We start from the raw sequence: 20,994 nt of genomic DNA on the forward strand, positions 1-20,994 counted from the left end.
CCCTTATGTATTATACATGGAGATCATATCCCCCCTTATGTATTATACATGGAGATCATATCCCCCTTATGTATTATACATGGAGATCATATCCCCCTTATGTATTATACATGGAGATCATATCCCCCTTATGTATTATACATGGAGATCATATCCCCCTTATGTATTATACATGGAGATCATATCCCCCCTTATGTATTATACATGGAGATCATATCCCCCTTATGTATTATACATGGAGATCATATCCCCCCCTTATGTATTATACATGGAGATCATATCCCCCCCTTATGTATTATACATGGAGATCATATCCCCCCCTTATGTATTATACATGGAGATCATATCCCCCCTTATGTATTATACATGGAGATCATATCCCCCCTTATGTATTATACATGGAGATCATATCCCCCCTTATGTATTATACATGGAGATCATATCACCCCCTTATGTATTATACATGGAGATCATATCACCCCCTTATGTATTATACATGAAGATCATATCCCCCCTTATGTATTATACATGGAGATCATATCCCCCCTTATGTATTATACATGGAGATCATATCCCCCTTATGTATTATACATGGAGATCATATCCCCCCTTATTTATTATACATGGAGATCATATCCCCCCTTATGTATTATACATGGAGATCATATCCCCCTTATATATTATACATGGAGATCATATCCCCCCTTATGTATTATACATGGAGATCATATCCCCCTTATGTATTATACATGGAGATCATATCCCCCCCTTATGTATTATACATGGAGATCATATCCCCCTTCTGTATTATACATGGAGATCATATCCCCCCTTATGTATTATACATGGAGATCATATCACCCCCTTATGTATTATACATGGAGATCATATCACCCCCTTATGTATTATACATGGAGATCATATCACCCCCTTATGTATTATACATGGTGATCATACCCCCCCTTATGTATTATACATGGAAATCACATTCCCCCTTATGTATTATACATGGAGATCATATCCCCCCCTCATATCACCCCCTTATGTATTATACATGGAGATCATATCCCCCCTTATGTATTATACATGGAGATCATATCCCCCCTTATGTATTATACATGGAGATCATATCCCCCCTTATGTATTATACATGGAGATCATATCCCCCCTTATGTATTATACATGGTGATCATATCCCCCCCTCATATCACCCCCTTATGTATTATACATGGAGATCATATCCCCCCTTATGTATTATACATGGAGATTATATCCCCCCTTATGTATTATACATGGAGATCACATTCCCCCTTATGTATTATACATGGAGATCATATCCCCCCCTCATATCACCCCCTTATGTATTATACATGGAGATCATATCCCCCCTTATGTATTATACATGGAGATCATATCCCCCCTTATGTATTATACATGGTGATCATATCCCCCCTTATGTATTTATACATGGAGCTCATATCCCCCTTATGTATTATACATGGTGATCATATCCCCCCCTTATGTATTATACATGGTGATCATATCCCCCCTTATGTATTATACATGGTGATCATATCCCCCCCTTATGTATTATACATGGAGATCATATCCCCCCTTATGTATTATACATGGAGATCATATCCCCCCCTTATGTATTATACATGGAGATCATATCCCCCTTATGTATTATACATGGAGATCATATCCCCCCTTATGTATTATACATGGAGATCATATCCCCCCTTATGTATTATACATGGAGATCATATCCCCCCTTATGTATTACACATGGAGATCATATCCCCCCCTTATGTATTATACATGGAGATCATATCCCCCCTTATGTATTATACATGGAGATCATATCCCCCTTATGTATTATACATGGAGATCATATCCCCCCCTTATGTATTATACATGGAGATCATATCCCCCCCTTATGTATTATACATGGAGATCATATCCCCCCCTTATGTATTATACATGGAGATCATATCCCCCCTTATGTATTATACATGGAGATCATATCCCCCCTTATGTATTATACATGGAGATCATATCCCCCCTTATGTATTATACATGGAGATCATATCCCCCCTTATTTATTATACATGGAGATCATATCCCCCCTTATGTATTATACATGGAGATCATATCCCCCCTTATGTATTATACATGGAGATCATATCCCCCCTTATGTATTACACATGGAGATCATATCCCCCCCTTATGTATTATACATGGAGATCATATCCCCCCTTATGTATTATACATGGTGATCATATCCCCCCCTTATGTATTATACATGGTGATCATATCCCCCCTTATGTATTATACATGGAGATCATATCCCCCCTTATGTATTATACATGGAGATCATATCCCCCCTTAATGTATTATACATGGAGATCATATCCCCCCTTATGTATTATACATGGAGATCATATCCCCCTTATGTATTATACATGGAGATCATATCCCCCCTTATGTATTATACATGGAGATCATATCCCTCCTTATGTATTATACACGGAGATCATATCCCCCCCCCCCCCTTATGTATTATACATGGAGATCATATCCCTCCTTATGTATTATACACGGAGATCATATCCCCCCCCCCCCCCTTATGTATTATACACGGAGATCATATCCCCCCCCCCTTATGTATTATACATGGAGATCATATCCCCCTTATGTATTATACATGGAGATCATATACCTCATATTTGAACTGTATTGGATGTATCGGGAGATCATTCAGTACAAGGGTTGTCAGGAAGCAGCCTGTGTTAGACTGATTGTTGTACAGCGGAGGGATGAGATATCACAGAGAAGACCACCAACACCAACAAATATCTTCCACTGACCATGAGCAAAACATTTACTGACAGGGATTGTTGCTTACTGACAACTGTCATGTGAATATTTTGGCAAATTACCATCAGAATGAAGTGTTGGAGGAAGCCTGGGATCATATATAGTTGCAGAGACACTTTTTCATGTTACTTGAACTGTAATGAGTCTTGTGACTCATCCTGATATCCCCTCTACCGCCTTCCATGAGTGATTATCTTGCTGAATTTATCCACAAATGTCCAGAGGAGAACAGAAGAGGGAAGCAAAGTAATAAGAGAACACATCACATGTCATGTCCTGGACTTACCCCTCTAACCTGCTGCCCTAGGCAGTGGCCCATGAGCGCCCCTATGGCACATTCAGGACTGGCGGTCCTCAGTCCCATAAATAGACATCATGACGTTACAGAGAGAGGTCCGTCCTGAATGTCACCCAGGATCTGTATACAGCATTTCTTTATATCACTTTTATATGTATACTGTATATAACAAATCACATCGATCTTCTCACTTCTTCTCCTCTGTGTTGTTTCAGTGATATGACGAGTGGGCAGGAGAGCAGAAAGTGGCTGATTGTCTTCATACAGGACCCTGACACCGATGTGTCACAGATATTATCGCTTCTATCAGAAACTTCATCCTTTCAGTCTGGGTCTGTGTTCAACACATCTTATCTCACAGAAAGAATCTGGGAATCTTTCCTTGATAGAGTCATTGTTCTCTATCACCCATACTCTGCAGGGACCCCTCTGCCGGATCTGTCTGATATGAAGGATTTCCTGGATTACTACAGAAGTAAACGTGGTAAGTGAGTCATACGGAGTCCCAGATGAGAAAGGGATCTCCTGGATTCTGGATCCACCCTGAACGGCTCCACAGACCAGTGCCCATTGTAGGATCATATGATAGCTGATGTATAAATATTGTGATATGCAGAGTCTCCTTTCACATCAGAGATCCCGGATTGTATGAGATGTATGTGTGAGGAAAACTTCATTGTGATTTATTATTATTATTATACAGGATTTATATTATTATTATTATTATACAGGATTTATATTATTATTATACAGGATTTATGGTGCCAACAGTTTGCTCAGCACTTTACAATATAAAGGGACACAAAACAGCTACAATACAGTTCAATACAAGAGGGTTAGGAGGGCCTGATCCTGGGAGCTTACAATCTAGGAGGGAGGGGCTGGTGGTACAAAAGGTAATAACTGTGGGGGATGAACTGATAGGAGGAATAGAAGATTCAGTTATTAGCTGAAGGGAGGATAGGCTTCCCTGAAGAGAGAGGTTTTCAGGGATCGCCTAAAAGTAGGAGATAGGCAGATTGGGGTAGAGAGTTCCAGAGGATGGGGGAAGCTCTGGAGAAGTCCTGGAGACAAGCATGGGAGGAGGAGACAAGGGAGCTAGAGAGCAGGAGGTCAGAGAAGGGTTAGATCCTCTGCTGAGTATTATTGCTGGCTGTGTCCCCACTGAAGAGATCCATCCTCTCTATCTGTCCTGGTGACCATTGTCAGTGAGATAGAAAGCTGTTGTAAATCCAGAATGTTGAAAAGGAAGAGATGGGGGGAGGGACAAAATGTATTCTGCTCCATGTCTTTGCCAAACAAAATCCCAATACGTGTAATTTAATCGGTTTACGTGAAAGTTATAGCGTCTACCAATGGCGGGTATATATACTGGAATTTTTTTTTTATACTAGTAATGGCGGCGATCAGCGACTTATAGCGGGACAGCATTCTGACACTGGGGGGAACTGACTTGGTGCCACTGACAAAAAGCACTGACACTGTACTACTGACACTGGGGAGGAAGGGGTTAACATGTTGGGGTGATAAAGGGATAACAGTGTGTTGTGCTTGCACTGTGTACTATGTGTGCTTTACTAGGGAGACATGCTGTGCAGAGCAATACAAAGCAGCAGGTCCTTGCTGACAGGAGAGAGATCCGTGTTGTTTACACTCACATCTCTCCCCTCAGCTTTAGCGCAGGGCATTGTTGGCTGGCACCTGGTGATTGACAGCCTCAGCAGCCAATAGCGGTGAGGGTAGGGAGGTGCAGCGGAGTCGCACTGCAGCAGTACATCTGTTATGGGATGACATGAAACTGATTAAAGGATAGGTTCACCTTTGGGAACGTGTTACATGCACTGTATGATTGTGGGGTTTATGGATTATGGGTTGTGATGTTTCGGAGTGCTAATTATTTCTGGCTCAGTGCTGCAAACAATTCTAATTTGTTTTAGGATTGTGTTATTGGGGCCAATTCACTAAGAGCTGAATAACGACTGAAAAAATACAGTAAAATAACGCATGCGGTAAATGTTTTGCAAATGTGCAATTCACTAAGAATTTGGATGTAAAATATCTGTATTGCGGTAATTTATCGCACGGTAGCTGGTTGTTGAGGAAGCCAGCCGCGGTGTACTTAACAACGGATAACTCCGGGTGTCCCACTGACAGCTGAATGAAACGAAACATGCCAGCAATTACAAATGATGAAAAAAACTGTCCCCTCCCCCCCTATCTGTACCAGGCGCTTTGGGTCTGCTATGAAGATTTAATAATGTATTCACGGCATTGTGCTGAGGAATAATACAAAAAAATGATTGCAGAAAGGAAGGGATAACACATTTGTGAATGGAGAGTACAGCCAGACACACACACTTCAGTCTGATTGTACAATCTACTATGTTTTTACTATAACAGTTGAATGTAGGAATTGTGTTTTGTTGACCATCTCTTTAGAGCTACAGTATGCTTGGAAGGTTCTTACATGTATTGTCTAGTTTATAGTCTTGTCTACTCTGTAGGTCCAGGAAACATAAAAGTTGTGATAAGTGATGTGAAAGATATAAATTCGGAGAGACAGATTATAGCCCGATGGATGGAGGGGGAATACCCGGACTGTGAACTCCTGACCCTGAGCAAAGAAGAAATGGAATATCTGACTAAACATAAAATAAACCCTCTATCAGTGGAGAGAAGAATGGCCAATAAACTCCGACACATCCACCACATCCTAAAGGAGGCTTCAGGTAATGGAGACATTTCAGTCATTTATTCCTCTATTATCCTCCTATAAATACATTGGGTTTGTATGAATATTATGTAGCACCCTCCTAGTGCAGGATGCTGGGTAAATTTAGTTTTTGACTCCTTCTGCAATCAAGGAACCAGTAATTGTTCGTTCTGTTCTATTCAGTCTCACAGGCTGGGACTATGACTGCTTCCTCCTGCCTCTGAAAGGCATTTCTAGAGCTTAGGTTGGGAAATTCAAATCAACTAATCTGAATGTCTATTGTGTTCCAGCCAATCCCTGGGGAGGAGTGCCTATTAGGGGTTGGAATTGAGATAAATGATCTGAGACATTGGAGATCAGGGTTCCTTCTCCCCAGGAGGGTTCCAGAGGTGCAGGAGCTTCTGCTGTGGACTCACAGCTGCTCTAGAAGGCCTTGGAGGTACCAGGAATAAAGGATTAAATTGACTTTGCTTAGAACTACCTCCAGAACCACACCATTAAGGGATCTGGTCCTGAGAGGTGCTATCTCTTTCATTGGGTTGTGCCTGCAGGAACCTGGGAGGTGGCATATTGTCAAGGTCTTACCTTTTCCCTGAGGTTATCTTACTCCATGTGCTGGCGTCCATCTTGGAATTCTGCTGTGCATGGTGGGAATCCTTTTATGCCTTCAGGTCTCTGAGGTCCATCCCCCAGAGGGGTGTGGCTAATGACATATAAGCCTGTGGCCCGCACATGCTCTTTGCACTTGTGTCTTGGTGTTGCTATTACTCTGTTCTGACTCTCGTGACTCTCCTGGTATCTGATTCGGCTTGTGACTTGACTATTCTTTGTATTCTCCTTTGATCTGACCCTCTGTGGCTGAACCCGGCTCGTGACCTGTGATTCTCGTCTGCTGTCCTGTACTGTTTTGTCCTGTTGTTGTTGACCCGGCCTGTCTGACTACTCTTTTGTCTCTTCCACCAGCTACACGCCATTGGCGGCGGCCATTACCGCAGCTGAGGTGTCTCGGGGGCCGCGACCTGGTTCCTGGCTGTGTCAAGTCCATCCCCACCATCAGGGGCCCTGGTGAAGGGCAGCCTGGGACTTAGACTCCGCGCCCTGAGGGACTTTGGTCTGTGGGTGGTGGTTGTCGTCAGCCAGTGCGTTACATTGTTAGCCCTGCCTGTCCGTTCCTCGGCCCCTGCCCTGACACATATGTCCTGGGGACTTGCGAGTAGTGACCCTAAATTCATCCTTGAGACTGTGTACTGGATGATGCACTGGGTACCAGTAACTGTGCACGGGTGCAAGGTAACCAGATGGCCAAAAACCTGCCTCATGGTCCCCAGATGTGAGGCCTTAGACTGTTCAATATTCACAATTACAAAGGAGAAGATTGAATGCCAAAGAGACTTACCTCATGGTCCCCAGCTGTGAGGCCTTAAAGTGATTGTAAAGGTACAATTTTTATTGTTAAAATATTACAACCATGTCTATACTTACCTACTCTGTGCGATGGTTTTGTACAGCTTGTAACCCCTCTCCCTATTACAAGTTATACAAACGATAAATCACAAAAAGACAGCCCCTTGACTGTTTATTGGAGCCGGAGTGATTGGACTGTTGCTTGGGTGGCTGGCGGCCTCGGTACCTTTTGGGAAAGAACCAGGCGTGGTCTTTGTATAGGGAGTATGTACCAATGGAGGGGGTTATCCTCACATTTCCACCAAACACCTAAAGGGCCCCTGTCAGATGTAGAGAGACTGCCTTGGCTGAACTCTGCTTCTGAAGGTGTCTTTCCACAATGTCTCATATTTGTCTTTTATTCTTTCAGAGAAAAACCACGAAAAGAACTTAATGAAGGTAAGGAATAGATATGCAATGATAATTTGTGACCAAGGGTGTGATTCTCCCAAAACATAGTTTAAAGCCCACATCCAGGAAACATTAAAATGTGGAGATTCACCTGCAGTACAAGTGTTAATTGTTTGCTTAAACTAAGGGAAAGAAAAAGCACTTTTTTTACTTACTTGATCCTTCGCTCCCTGGCAGATAGTGTCCCCCCCATGCTCTGGCAGTGGACTGTCCCTCAGCATCGTCTTGTCCGGTGTTGGGCTATGGACCCTGCGCTGGTCTTGATGACTGTAAGGACCTTAGACAGGTGGAACATTGGGGAGAAGACGCTGTGGGGACTGGTCTAGTGGCATGGAGGAGCAGATAAGTAACTCTTTTAGTGTTCCCTAGACAACAACTTTATCCATAACAACGTGATCAAAAATAATGTTCTTTAGTAAGGAACATACCTTCCACATTAATAATTATGCCACCAAAATCAGTGGGAGCTGTAAATTGCCTCCAGCATTTCTCCTGTTTCTTCTTGCTGGAGATAATCATTTTGCTGAAGCTCAGAGCCCCTGAACAGCAATAAATCTTTAGGCTGTCAGCAGATCAGTCTCTAGTGGCTCTGATTTTTCAGCACAGTGTCAAACAATAGAGAGCAACTGAGCATGTGCAGAGCAGGGTGAGAAGTGTATTTCTGGGTTTTAAATAGTATAGACACTTATTTTTAATGTTTTACATACCTATACCTGCAAAAGGGGCCGGCCTGAAGGGATCTAGCAGGACTTAAAGTGTTACTAAACCCCGGACCCTGCATTCACTATATCCGCTCTCCCCGGACCCTGCATTCACTATATCCGCTCTCCCCGGACCCCGCATTCACTATATCCGCTCTCCCCGGACCCTGCATTCACTATATCCGCTCTCCCTGGACCCTGCATTCACTATATCCGCTCTCCCACAGTACACAGAATATGGAAATGCAATTATTTTAGTAAACTTTTAAATAAACTGCTAAATACCTTTTTTCATCAGCAGTATGTAGCAGTCTTGTGACTTCTATCAGTGTCCATCAGAGCACCGGTTACAGCTTGTAGGAGGAGTTTTCACCAGAACATGCAAGAGATTATAATTTGCTAAAGGTGATAATACTAGGCAGGCTGGAAGTGACTCTTACCTTGGCTGGCTTGGAGAGCTGGGTTCATGCACCTACTCTAAGACTACTACCTACTCCAAGCCTGAGGAGATGACCCCCACTCAGATTGTGGAGCAAGTTGCCATGGACCTGCTTCTACCAGGGGTTTCTAAGGAGCTGCACCGGTGGGTGGCCAAGTCAGAGCCCCAGACCCCAGATGAGATGGCCACCACAGTTGAAGATCACAGCTGTGCAGAAAGCTTCTGTGGGGTCCCTTCTGCAACCTGAGAGCTGATCTGGATCAAGGAGATGTGTCCCAGTGTCAAGATGCTGCATGTTGACCACATTGTGTATGTCTTGATGCCACCGACTCATCCCATACTCTGCACTGTACATTCCCTATTCTACACCGACTCATTCCGTACTCTGCACTGTACATTCCCTATTCTACACCGACTCATTCCGTACTCTGCACTGTACATTCCCTATTCTACACCGACTCATCCCATACTCTGCACTGTACATTCCCTATTCTACACCGACTCATTCCGTACTCTGCACTGTACATTCCCTATTCTACACCGACTCATTCCGTACTCTGCACTGTACATTCCCTATTCTACACCGACTCATCCCATACTCTGCACTGTACATTCCCTATTCTACACCGACTCATTCCATACTCTGCACTGTACATTCCCTATTCTACACCGACTCATTCCGTACTCTGCACTGTACATTCCCTATTCTACACCGACTCATTCCGTACTCTGCACTGTACATTCCCTATTCTACACCGACTCATTCCGTACTCTGCACTGTACATTCCCTATTCTACACCGACTCATTCCGTACTCTGCACTGTACATTCCCTATTCTACACCGACTCATTCCGTACTCTGCACTGTACATTCCCTATTCTACACCAACTCATTCCGTACTCTGCGCTGTACATTCCCTATTCTACCCCGACTCATTCTGTACTCTGCACTGTACATTCCCTATTCTGCACCGACTCATTCCGTACTCTGCGCTGTACATTCCCTATTCTACCCCGACTCATTCTGTACTCTGCACTGTACATTCCCTATTCTACACCGACTCATTCCGTACTCTGCACTGTACATTCCCTATTCTGCACCGACTCATTCTGTACTCTGCACTGTACATTCCCTATTCTACACTGACCCATTCCGTACTCTGCACTGTACATTCCCTATTCTACACCGACTCATTCCGTATTCCGTGTTGTGCATCTATGATTCCAAGCCACTTCATCTTGCATGCTGCACTTTATGTTGCCTAGTCCACCCCCACCCTCCTGTGTGTTACTCTACATGTAACCTTTCCCACGTCCCGTCATTCTGCACTCTATACACTTTGTTATACATTACATGCTTCATTAATATGGCTACAATCACCTCAAACATTGCTGGTTCATAAATAATTCCCAACTTTTTTACAGAGTTTCTTCTTTAAGATAAGCTCAAACAAAATACATAGTTAGTCTGGCTGAAAAAAGACAAAAGTCCATCTAATTCAACCAAACAAAATTATAATCCTATATCCTCAACTGATCCAGAGGAGGGCAAAAATCCCAGCAAAGCACGATCCAATTGGCTCCTGCAGGGTAAAATATTCTTTCTTGATCTCCTGAGAGGCATTTGGATATTCCCTGGATCAATGTTACCTATAAATGTTTGTATCCAGTTATATTCTGTGTATCTGGGAAAGAATCCAGCTTCAGAAACAAATGTAATGGAATGAAATGGAACATTTAAATTAAAAGACGATCATTTGTCCTGAAGTGTATGTGTGTCTGTGAGAGCCTTACTTGCAGCACAGTAATTCAAGTATCATTTGTGGGTACGAGGAATCTGTTATATGTCTGCTGTGTATAATATAGTAGGTTCAGACTCTATTTAACCCTTTACCTATAAGCCACGCCCACCATTGGTATAATCTGGTGGACTGAAACCCAGACACATGATTCAAAACCTGGACTGTGTGGGTGAATCCTGGACAGGTGGCAACCCCAGCCTGAGTAGCAAAGCCTGTCCCCTGCAGCATTCAACAGAGAGGGACCTTTGATTTCTGTTTGGAAGCCGTGGTCTCTCTGCTGAGGTCTGACACGCCCCCTGCTGAGTCAGAACTAGAGTTCTCCAATCAGCAAAGCTCATTCTCCCACTTTATTTATCTTTCATACAGTGGTACCAATAGCTTTGCATACATGGAAATATTTGTATGTTCATTTCTTCATTTTATTTAAGGGCAGACATGCAATCTTCTCCAGATCAACGAATGATGATTATTCCTGGATAACAAAACTGCTTCATTCACATCATTTCAAGGATCATGTATCAGATGTCAAACATTTTAAGATCACCAATGACCCAACCAACACTGAGAGCTGCACCTTCAGTATCTTGTACTTCACCAAGAGAGGACAAATCAATGAGACAGATGCTGCAGATGTTCAGCTGATACAGGAGCACACAAGGCGTCTTGGTAAGAGACATTATAATACCCGTATTTATTAATGCCGCAGGAAACCGCAACCAGGAAAAAAATCCCCTGCAAGGTAAAGGCATGATGTGCTAATATGCATCACATACTATCACACTATGAAGGACTTACCTTGAAAGGAAGCCCTCCAGTGGGGTGCTGTCACCGCTGACAGGGATTCCATCATCACGGCTTCCTTCTGGGTTCATGAGCTCCGGCCGTCTGACAGGCCGAGTCATGATGACGTCACTCCTGAGCATGCATGTCGGAGTCCCTGGCCATGGCACAGTGCTCTGAAGGAATGGAATGGGTATGTCGTTCCTTCAGAGCACATGAACCGGCTCTCAAAAAGAGCGAATATCTCCTAAATGGTTCACGTTTAGTAGATATTAATTTTACCTACAGGGAAGCTTTATTATCATCTCACCTGCAGGTGAAAGTACTAAAGAAGAGTTTACTGCCACTTTACATTGATGCAACCCAATCAGTAACATCTCATATAGGTGTAACATGTTAATGCCATTTCAAAAGTTGTTTTCAATGTTTCTAATCTGCATCTTTCATTCCAATAATCCCTGATGATCCTGCCATGGAGGTGCTTGTTCAGGCACTTCCTGTAACAGGGTGACGTCACAGGAGCACAATTGGGGGGGAATGTTTCCTAATTATAGTCCTGTGATGTCACCCTGTCACTATTTCTCCCAATCAATTGGCTGTGCAGTCATACTCCACCATAGTTCTGAGCAATATTCAACCCAGGAGACAGATAGCATCTGGTGGTGAAAAAGAGGCCCAGTGAGGGACAGCTCCAGATTGAAGGTTCATATTGCAGTCAGAGCTGTTTTTTCTTTTTAACTTAGTGGACTCAATTTTAAAAAAAAAAAGTAAAGTTGGTTTCCAAAGCACTGTTAATGCATTGTTTTCAAATGGCAGATGAAGCTTTATGACAACTTTTAGCAAATCCACATTCCCACCCATCACCCCCAAGCTGAACTGTGCTGATCCCCCTCCATAGCTGCTTACATACCTTAGATCCTAAACCATGGCCTCATCCAGGATTTACAGACTAATGAAAATAACTTCAGCTGAGTCCCTATTGAGTGGAATGGGAGAAAAAATCCTGGATCTTAAGTCATGATATATGGATTCATAAGACTCAGAAACAATAACTGCTGTGCTCATGCTAGTGACTGACCGCACCCTATGTGTACATTTTATTTGTGCCCGGAGTTACCCTTTATACCTCTGCTGTACAGTACAGAGATGCGGTTACACAAGTGATCAGAGTCAAAAATAGGGATCATAGCACCACGTCCCCCACATTACATTCACAAGAAAAATGGAGAATATTAATCCGCCAAAAGCTTGGGACTTAAGGCCACATTGATCAATCTGAAAGCACATCCAGTACATAGGTTGAAAGACAAGTAGGTGCAGAATTCCTCCACATAGACCCCCAGGTACCGGCCAGTATATGGTGTACTACAGGAAGGGAACACAGGTAGGAACCTGTCTGTTATTGGCTGGGAGGACAAGCCCCACCAACACTGAGTCCTATTAGCTCAGGCAGATCACGTATGTTATCACTGTGCACAAGGAAACAGCCAATCAATATACACCTCCATTCGGTGGATCACACAAGGATGTGCTGTATGGTCCCATGGTGCACATCCTTGTACACAGTGAGAACATACAGTTGTGTACAAAATAATATCAGTGTGTTGAAAAAAGTGAATAAAGCTGAAAATCCTTCTAATAGCTTTTATTTCCATCCACACAAATGCATTGGGAACACAACACATTCTATTCCAAATCACAACATGAAGAAAAATACATCAAATTTGTGCTGTGCTTCTAAAAAAATTGAAGAAAAGTGAATATTAGACGGTTCAAAAAAATGGCCGTGTTTGTATTCTTCTTTACAAACTCAAACATTCACTATATAAACTGAGAAATGTTTGAAGATTTTGCTTTCCTTTGAATGACTTCATGAATATTTGGTTGTAGTCGCACTGTTTCTGAGAACTGCTGTACATCTGTGTTGCATGGAGTCACCCAACTTCTGGCCCCTGTGATCAGGTATTCCAGCCCAGGATGATTGGACCACATTCCACAGTTCTCTATTTCTTGGTTTTGCCTCAGAAACAGCATTTTTGATGTCACTCCACAAGTTTTCTATTGGATTAAGATCCGGGGATTGGGCTGGCCACTCCATAACGTCCATCTTGTTGGTCTGGAACCAAGATGTTGCATGTTTACTGGTGTGTTTGGGGTCATTGTCTTGTTGGAACCCCCATTTCAAGGGCATTTCCTCTTCAGCATAAGGCAGCATGACCTCTTCAAGTATTCTGATGTATTCAAACTGATCCATGATCCCTGGTATGCGATAAATAGGCCCAACACCGTAGTATGAGAAACATCCCCATATCATGATGCTTGCACCACCATGCTTCACTGTCTTCACAGTGTACTGTGGCTTGAATTCAGTGTTTGGGGGTCGTCTGACAAACTGTCTCCGCCCACTAGACCCAAGAAGAACAATCTTACCTTCATCAGTCCACAAAATGTTGCATCATTTCTCTTTAGGCCAGTCAATGTGCTCTTTGAAAGATTGTAACCTCTTCAGCACACATCTTTTTCCCAACAGTGGGACTTTGCGGGGACTTCTTGCAGATAGCTTGGCTTCACATCGGCGTCTTCTAATTGTAACAGTCCTCACAGGGAACGTCACACCTTCTTTCATCTTCCTGGAGCTGATTGTTGGCTGAGTCCGCGCCATTTTGGCTATTCTATCCATTCGAATGGTAGTTTTTCGCTTTCTTCCACGTCTTTCAGGTTTTGGTTGCCATTTTAAAGCATTTGCGATCATTTTAGCTGAGCAGCCGATCATTTTCTGCACTTCTTTATATGTTTTCCCCTCTCCAATCAACTTTTTAATCAAGGTACGCTGTTCTTCTGAACAATGTCTGGAACGACCCATTTTCCTCAGAATTTCAGAGAGAAATACACTGTTACTAGCATGTACAACATTTGCTGCCTTCCTTCCTTAAATAAGGGCAATAATTGCCACTTGTTTTTCAAAGAATGAATGACCTCACTAATAGAACTCCACACGGCTATTATATTGAACACGCCCCTTTCAATGAGTGATTCAATGACACAGAATCAGCAGCATGCATGTCATGACTGTCGGGTCTGTTGGATTTCTATTACTCTACTACACCTGCTAGGAAATTATTTGCCATGTAGAAATATCATTTCCACCAAAAACAGTGATTGATCCGGTTAGTGATGTCTGACTGCTATTATTTTCAACACAACTGTATACCCTTCACTTGGGATAATCTTTGTAGTTTCTTTATCAGATCATGGCTCAGACTACATATCCAGGGGCGTATTTGCCGCGAGGCAAATTAGGCAGTTGCCTAGGGTGGCACTTTTCAGGGGGGTGGCATGGCGGCAGTGTGGCCCCCCCCTTTCCCACGAAAGGGACACCTCCATGGGAAAGGGACAGGGCAGCCATGGCTGAGGGATCGGTGTAGCGTCAAGATCTGTCCCCCTAACGCATCTGCGCATGTCACCGGCTGCAGAGGAGAGCAGAGTGGTGGGCGGTTCCCTGGTGTGCGCTCAGAGCACTGGAGGGGCGGGGCCCATTGTCAGTGTGCAGGAAGGCCAGAAGGAAGAAGCAGAAGAGGACGAGGTCATGGGGGTGGAGCCCACTCTTTTGCAGCTGCTGCCGCCAGAGAATCTGGGGGAGAAGGGACACTGCTGGACAGGTAAGTGCTTGGAGGAGTGGTGCATCCCCACTCCTGTTACACTGGGCACTATTCCTCCCACTGACACCAATGATGGGACACTATTCCTCCCACTGACACCAATGATGGGGCACTATTCCTCCCACTGATACCAATGATTGGGCACTATTCCTCCCACTGACACCAATGATGGGGCACTATTCCTCCCACTGATACCAATGATGGGGCACTATTCCTCCCACTGACACCAACGATGGGACACTATTCCTCTCACTGATACCAATGATGGGACACTATTCCTCACACACTGACACTAATGATGGGACACCATCATTGGTGTTAGTGGAAGGAATGTAATGTAATTCTTATTATGAATACTTTGTGTGTCTACAGGGCAGGATAATGTGATCATAGTAATGGATGATGTGGAGGACAGCAGTGATCAGGAGAAGATCCGGATATTGGAACGTCATCCCAGCATAGGAGAAATGTACCGCAATCTCTTTTTATTTAGTCGTCAGGAAAAACAGTCAAATTATCAGACATTGTTCTTATCTCTAATGGAGATCAATAAACGTCTACAAGCTGCTGCAGAAGGTAACATTTCAGCATTTTAAACTTATACATTCTGATTTTAGTTATTTTTCACTCTTTGGATTGATATTTATTTGGTTTCTCATTAAAAGTAAAAATTCCAGTATCCTTTAGGCCCCTTTCACACGGGGGGGACCTGTTTGCTCAGTGGGAGATCTCTCCGCTGATCTCAACTGAGCAAGAGGATGGCAGGTCTGTGTCCGCTCCACTACTGCAGAGCAGACACAAACACAGCTCGCTGTCCTCTATGGACAGTTGGATGGAAGTGGACCGCCTGGCCATTTCCTTCTGACTGCCATCCAATCCGATTTATGGAAGGAGAACAGATCCCCATCCGTCTGTTTTTGGCGGATCGGACTGGATGTTGGCAGGTGTAAACAGACACATGTCCATTTACACCCACCGCTCCATAGAGAAGAATAGAGGTCCCTAACGAGTCCGCCTGAAAAATGGGCAGGCAGGCCTGATCGGAATGTCCACGTGAAGGAGGCCCTACATGCTGACTATCAAAAGTGTGAGTGCGGAAAAGTATGGTAATGTAGTGACATAGAGTGCAGAAGTTCATGTCTTCAGAAAATAACAGATATTACCGTATTTATTCGAATGTAATGCGCACCTTTTCTGGCCAAAAAGAGGCTCTAAACTCGGTGTGCGCATTACATTCAAGGGCGCCTTACATTCGGAGAGAAACACTGCTAAGCCTCCAACACACCTGGCAGTGCCGCCACCACGTCCACACCCGGCGGTAAGGCAGTGACTCTCGATGCTTACACCCGGTGTGTGACCAGTACAGGCCCGGATTGGCCGTAGGGCACACCAGGCATTTTCCCGGTGGGCCGGGGTCTGCCTGGATAGGAGAGGCAGCCGGGCGGCACATAGAGGACAGTGCATTTCTTGGTTTCTCTATGTGCCGCCCAGCTGCCTCTCTTAGCCATCTCCTGTATGCAATCAGCTCCTGTATGCTCCCCCTCCCTCATCTCCTCCAGCGCCCCCCACATCATCTCCAGCAGTCCCCTCCCTCATGTCCTACAGCGCCCCTCCCTCATGTCCTACAGCGCCCCCCCATCTCCTCCAGAGCCCCCCCTCATCTCCTCCATCTCTTGTTTCTCTGTTTTCTTTCTCTCCTTCTTTCTCTCTTTCTCTTTCTTTTTCTATCTCTTTCTTTCTTCCTCTCTCTCTGTCTCCTTTTTCTCTCTTCTTTCTTTCTCCCATTTCTCCCATTTTTTTCTTTTGACTCGAGTAAATACGGGTATTGCAGATAATAAAAATGCAAAATGTGATATATTGGAGGAGAGCACAAACACCTACTTTTCAAGGGTGTCAGGAAACAGACAAAACATTAGCTGCCTTGTACACTGCAAGGAATAGAGATAAATGTGTTTTAATAATAAAAGTTCTATAAAATCTTGGCCATTTTGCACCTACAACTTACATTCTTCCTTCATTCCATCCACTTTCTCTCAGCCTCTGCTTCCAGTACCAGGGATAAGTGACGTGGATCCCTGCTGGGACTATACAGACAGTGTAGGATGGATCTCCTCACCTGTGGACATGTGCTGTTGACAGTTACAGCATGGAAAGTGATAGCGGCAGTTGTGGATCTGGCATGCTATAGGGAGTCCTCTGTGTTCCTGAGCTTTTACTTTCCAATAACCATGGGATGTATGAAATGTTCTGTGAGATGGTCAGGGAACAAGTGGTGAGCAGGACATCTCAGACCTAGTGTGCCCTTCAATTGCCAACACCCGGGGAAGGACACAAGAGACTCAAACATGGTGCTCTGTGATGGTTTATTACATGGAGTCCTCCCATACTGCAGGAGCGCCATGACACTTATTTGTACATTTATGTTCCTCAATTTAAACTGAAAGTAAAATGTTTTTATTTTGTATAGGGCAGAAAGGGATTAGAACCCTTGACAGGTGAAAATGCTATAATTTTATATCCAAATACCCTCAAAGGTGTTCACATGCAAAGACTAATGCATTACTTTATTCATATATCAGCCAAGGATTGAACCTCAAGACCATAATGAGAACGGAGAAAAAACATTTAAATTGCTCTTCAAACCCGAACATTTATATGACTCAATAAATCATAATAAAGTCATATTGTTTTTGTTAATCTATATATCAAGCAGTCTAAAAACGAAATTCCCTTAACAAGTATCAGGGCCCTGGACCCGGCATAAGTCATCAAATGGGCTATTATCAGGCATAACCAGGACTTCAATACATTACATATCTACATTCAGGAGACTGATCGGAATACACTGCCAAACAGGAATGGCTACACATGGATCAAAATCCGTCATGGAACAAAATACTGTACAAACATTTGGACCGTGTGGAAGTTGATCCCTATTGCCCTCCATTGCCATGTTATTGTTCCTCTGATCACACTCATATTACACAGATTCTCAAACTAGAAGATGTTCCTCATAAAAAAAACCCCAAAACCTCTGTCTTTAGTAATGACGTTGTTTGTTCTATTTCCATTTGTTTTAGATTCTTTTAAAGAAAAAATAGACAAGATCAGAGAAATCATACGCAGTAAGTAGTCTGTGTGTTCAGTTGTGATCGGCTCTTTACGTTTTTTTGGACCTTATTGAGACTTTATTCTGTTACTTCACTTAGGTGCCCGCAGCATATTTACGGTAAGAATATTTACAATAACCATGTATAGAACAATTGAGTATAAAATACCAGCCTTCTACATATGTAATAGGAGATTCTCCACTCAAATCAGCTGGAAGACATTAAAATTATGGTTATATTAACCCCTCACCCTCTAGAGGATTCCCCCCCCCTCCCCCCCTTCTGGACCAGGCCATTTTTTGCGATACGGCGCTGCGTTATTTTAACTGACAATTGCGCGGTCATGCAACACTGCACCCAAATGAAATTTATGTCCTTTTTTTCCCACAAATAGAACTTTCTTTTGGTGGTATTTGATTGACTCTCCAGTTTTTATTTTTTGTGATATAAACAAAAAAAGACCGACAATTTTGAAAATAAAATATATATATATATTTGACTTTTGGCTATTAAACATGTCCTGTAGAAATAATGTAAAAATCAAATTTCATTATAAATTTAGGCCAAAATGTATTCTGCTCCGTGTCTTTGCTAAACAAATTCCCAATATGTGTAAATAATTGGTTTACATAAAAGTTATTGCGTCTACAAATGGCGATATATATAGTTGTGCTCAAAAGTTTGCATACCCTGGCAGAAATTGTGAAATTTTGGCATTGATGTTGAAAATATGACTGATCATGCCACAAAATGCTCTTTTATTGAAGGATGATGATCATATGAAGCCATTTATTATCAAATAGTTGTTTGGCTTATTTTTAAATCATAATGATAACATAAATCACACAAATGGCCAGATCAGAAGTCTCCGCCCCCAGATCAGAAGTCTCCGCCCCCTGGAATGTTTGGCCTTGGTACAGACACACAATGTGACACACACGGGTTACAATGCCAATTAGAGCTTAATGTCCCACATCTGTGGCTTTTTAAATTTTCATTAGTGTCTGTGTATAAATAGTCAATGAATTTGCTAGCTCTTACATGGATGCACTGACTAGGCTAGATACTGAGCCATGGGGATCAGAAAAGAACTGTCAAAAGTCCTGCGTAACAAGGTAATGGAACTTTATAAAGATGGAAAAGGATGTCCAAGGATGTCCAAAGCCTTGAATATGCCAGTCATCACTTCCACTAAGAAGTAGAAAGTTCAGGGACCTCTTGATACCAAGCCAAGCACAGGTAGACCAAGAAAGATTGCAGCTACAACTGCCAGAAGAATTGTTTTGGATACAAAGGGTTTTGCCTAAGGCAATTCTGGTGAGAATTTCCCTTTCCTATTCATGAATTTCCACACCAGCTGTTCAGATGCAAAGTTTTGGAGCCAGCAGCCATCCATGTCTTGAACAATAGCTGGTTGCTAAGGAGCAGGCCGGGAAGCCGTCCGCCGTGTCCTTAACAACCGATGACTCATCAGCTGTCAGCGGGTTCCCAATTAAAATTCACAATAGCATTTTATTAAAATGATAAAAAGCACACTTACATCTACAGTAGGTAACTGTACATCAGCAGGAAGTGTAGAGATCGGGATTTCACATCAGTGAGGCCGTACACAGCGGCGGCGGCTCACAACCCCAATGCCAACCTAGAGGGACCGCTCAGTGCATAGCCAGTTGTCAGCCACATGCAGCGTCCAACACCACCGTACGTAAATCAGAAGGGGTGATAATGTGTTTCAAGAAAGTATCCTTCTTTGTCAAACCTGTGTATGGTGTCACTGATGTAACATCCCCATCCCCACATTTCCTGCCAATGTACAGTTACCTGGCTGTAAGTGTGCTTTTTAACATTTTTATTAAAAAAAAATAATTTTAATTGGGGTCCCGTGCTCCTGTCCTTTCTGTCTGTGAGCTTTGGTCAGATTGGCCCGCATCTTAAAAGGAAGCTACAGGACTTCACACAACCTTGTTACCCCCCCGACACTCTTCTGTTGCCAGGCAAACATAATGGACATTGGAAGCTGGGATTTGTGCACTGGGGTGGTTTTTTTTTTTTTTCCTTTACAAGATGAGGGGGCCCTGCTCTCCCTGTTGGATTTGTGGTTCACTCTAGAACTGCCTTTCTCAACCAGGGTGCCCAGGTTTCTTCAGGGGTGCCCTGACAAAATGTCTGAAAATTGCCCAAAACTGGTATACAAGCCAGCGGGTTGCACAAGCCTGCCTTTTAGTTACACAAAGTCACGGGTTTCCATTGTGCACCATTATGTCCTTCTAGCCGCCAGCATCCTGACAACCAATGATGTCATTGGTTGAAAAGGAGGATGTTAGCTGCCTGCACAGCATCCTAGTTGAGCCTCCCCCTGCCCCTCTCCATCAGTGCTGGGGTCACATTAGCTCAGTGATGGAGAAAAACTGAGGGAGAAGGGAAACAGTGGAATACTAGTCAGTACCAGGGTGCAAAAGTGTATTTGCTTTGGAAGAATAAATCACCTCTAATGTTGGGTGTCCTACATGTGTGGATGTTGCTGCGTTATATAAAACTATTAGAATAGGTTTTCACATTTTAGAATGGGGGGCCTCAAGACTGTCCATCATTTTTAAGGGTGCCTCAAGACTGTCCATCATTTTAAAGGGTGCCTCAAGACTGTCCATCATTTTAAAGGGTGCCTTGACTGAAAAAAAGTTGAGAAACACTGTTGTAGAATATAGTGAAATCAAGAATATCCCATGTTGGATGAGAATATGAATGCTGCCAGAGAGATC

At 43.3% G+C, this 20,994-nt stretch overlaps 1 protein-coding gene across 1 annotated transcript in view; it reads left to right on the plus strand.

The window, feature by feature from the left end:
• LOC149459587 (uncharacterized) overlaps positions 1 to 20,994 on the plus strand; it is a 68,648-nt gene that overhangs the window by 11,634 nt on the left and 36,020 nt on the right. Inside the window, exons 2-8 of the mRNA XM_089680943.1 lie at positions 3,394 to 3,662; positions 5,683 to 5,907; positions 7,705 to 7,733; positions 11,115 to 11,352; positions 15,498 to 15,701; positions 18,206 to 18,250; positions 18,335 to 18,354. Of these exons, the coding sequence (XP_089537069.1) occupies positions 3,394 to 3,662; positions 5,683 to 5,907; positions 7,705 to 7,733; positions 11,115 to 11,352; positions 15,498 to 15,701; positions 18,206 to 18,250; positions 18,335 to 18,354 (1,030 nt within the window). The remainder of the gene's footprint in view (positions 1 to 3,393; positions 3,663 to 5,682; positions 5,908 to 7,704; positions 7,734 to 11,114; positions 11,353 to 15,497; positions 15,702 to 18,205; positions 18,251 to 18,334; positions 18,355 to 20,994) is intronic.

This window comes from Staurois parvus, unplaced genomic scaffold (assembly GCF_062004578.1).
Source record: "Staurois parvus isolate SC_StPar_1 unplaced genomic scaffold, SC_StPar_1.0 ptg000254l, whole genome shotgun sequence".
NCBI lineage: Eukaryota > Metazoa > Chordata > Amphibia > Anura > Ranidae > Staurois > Staurois parvus.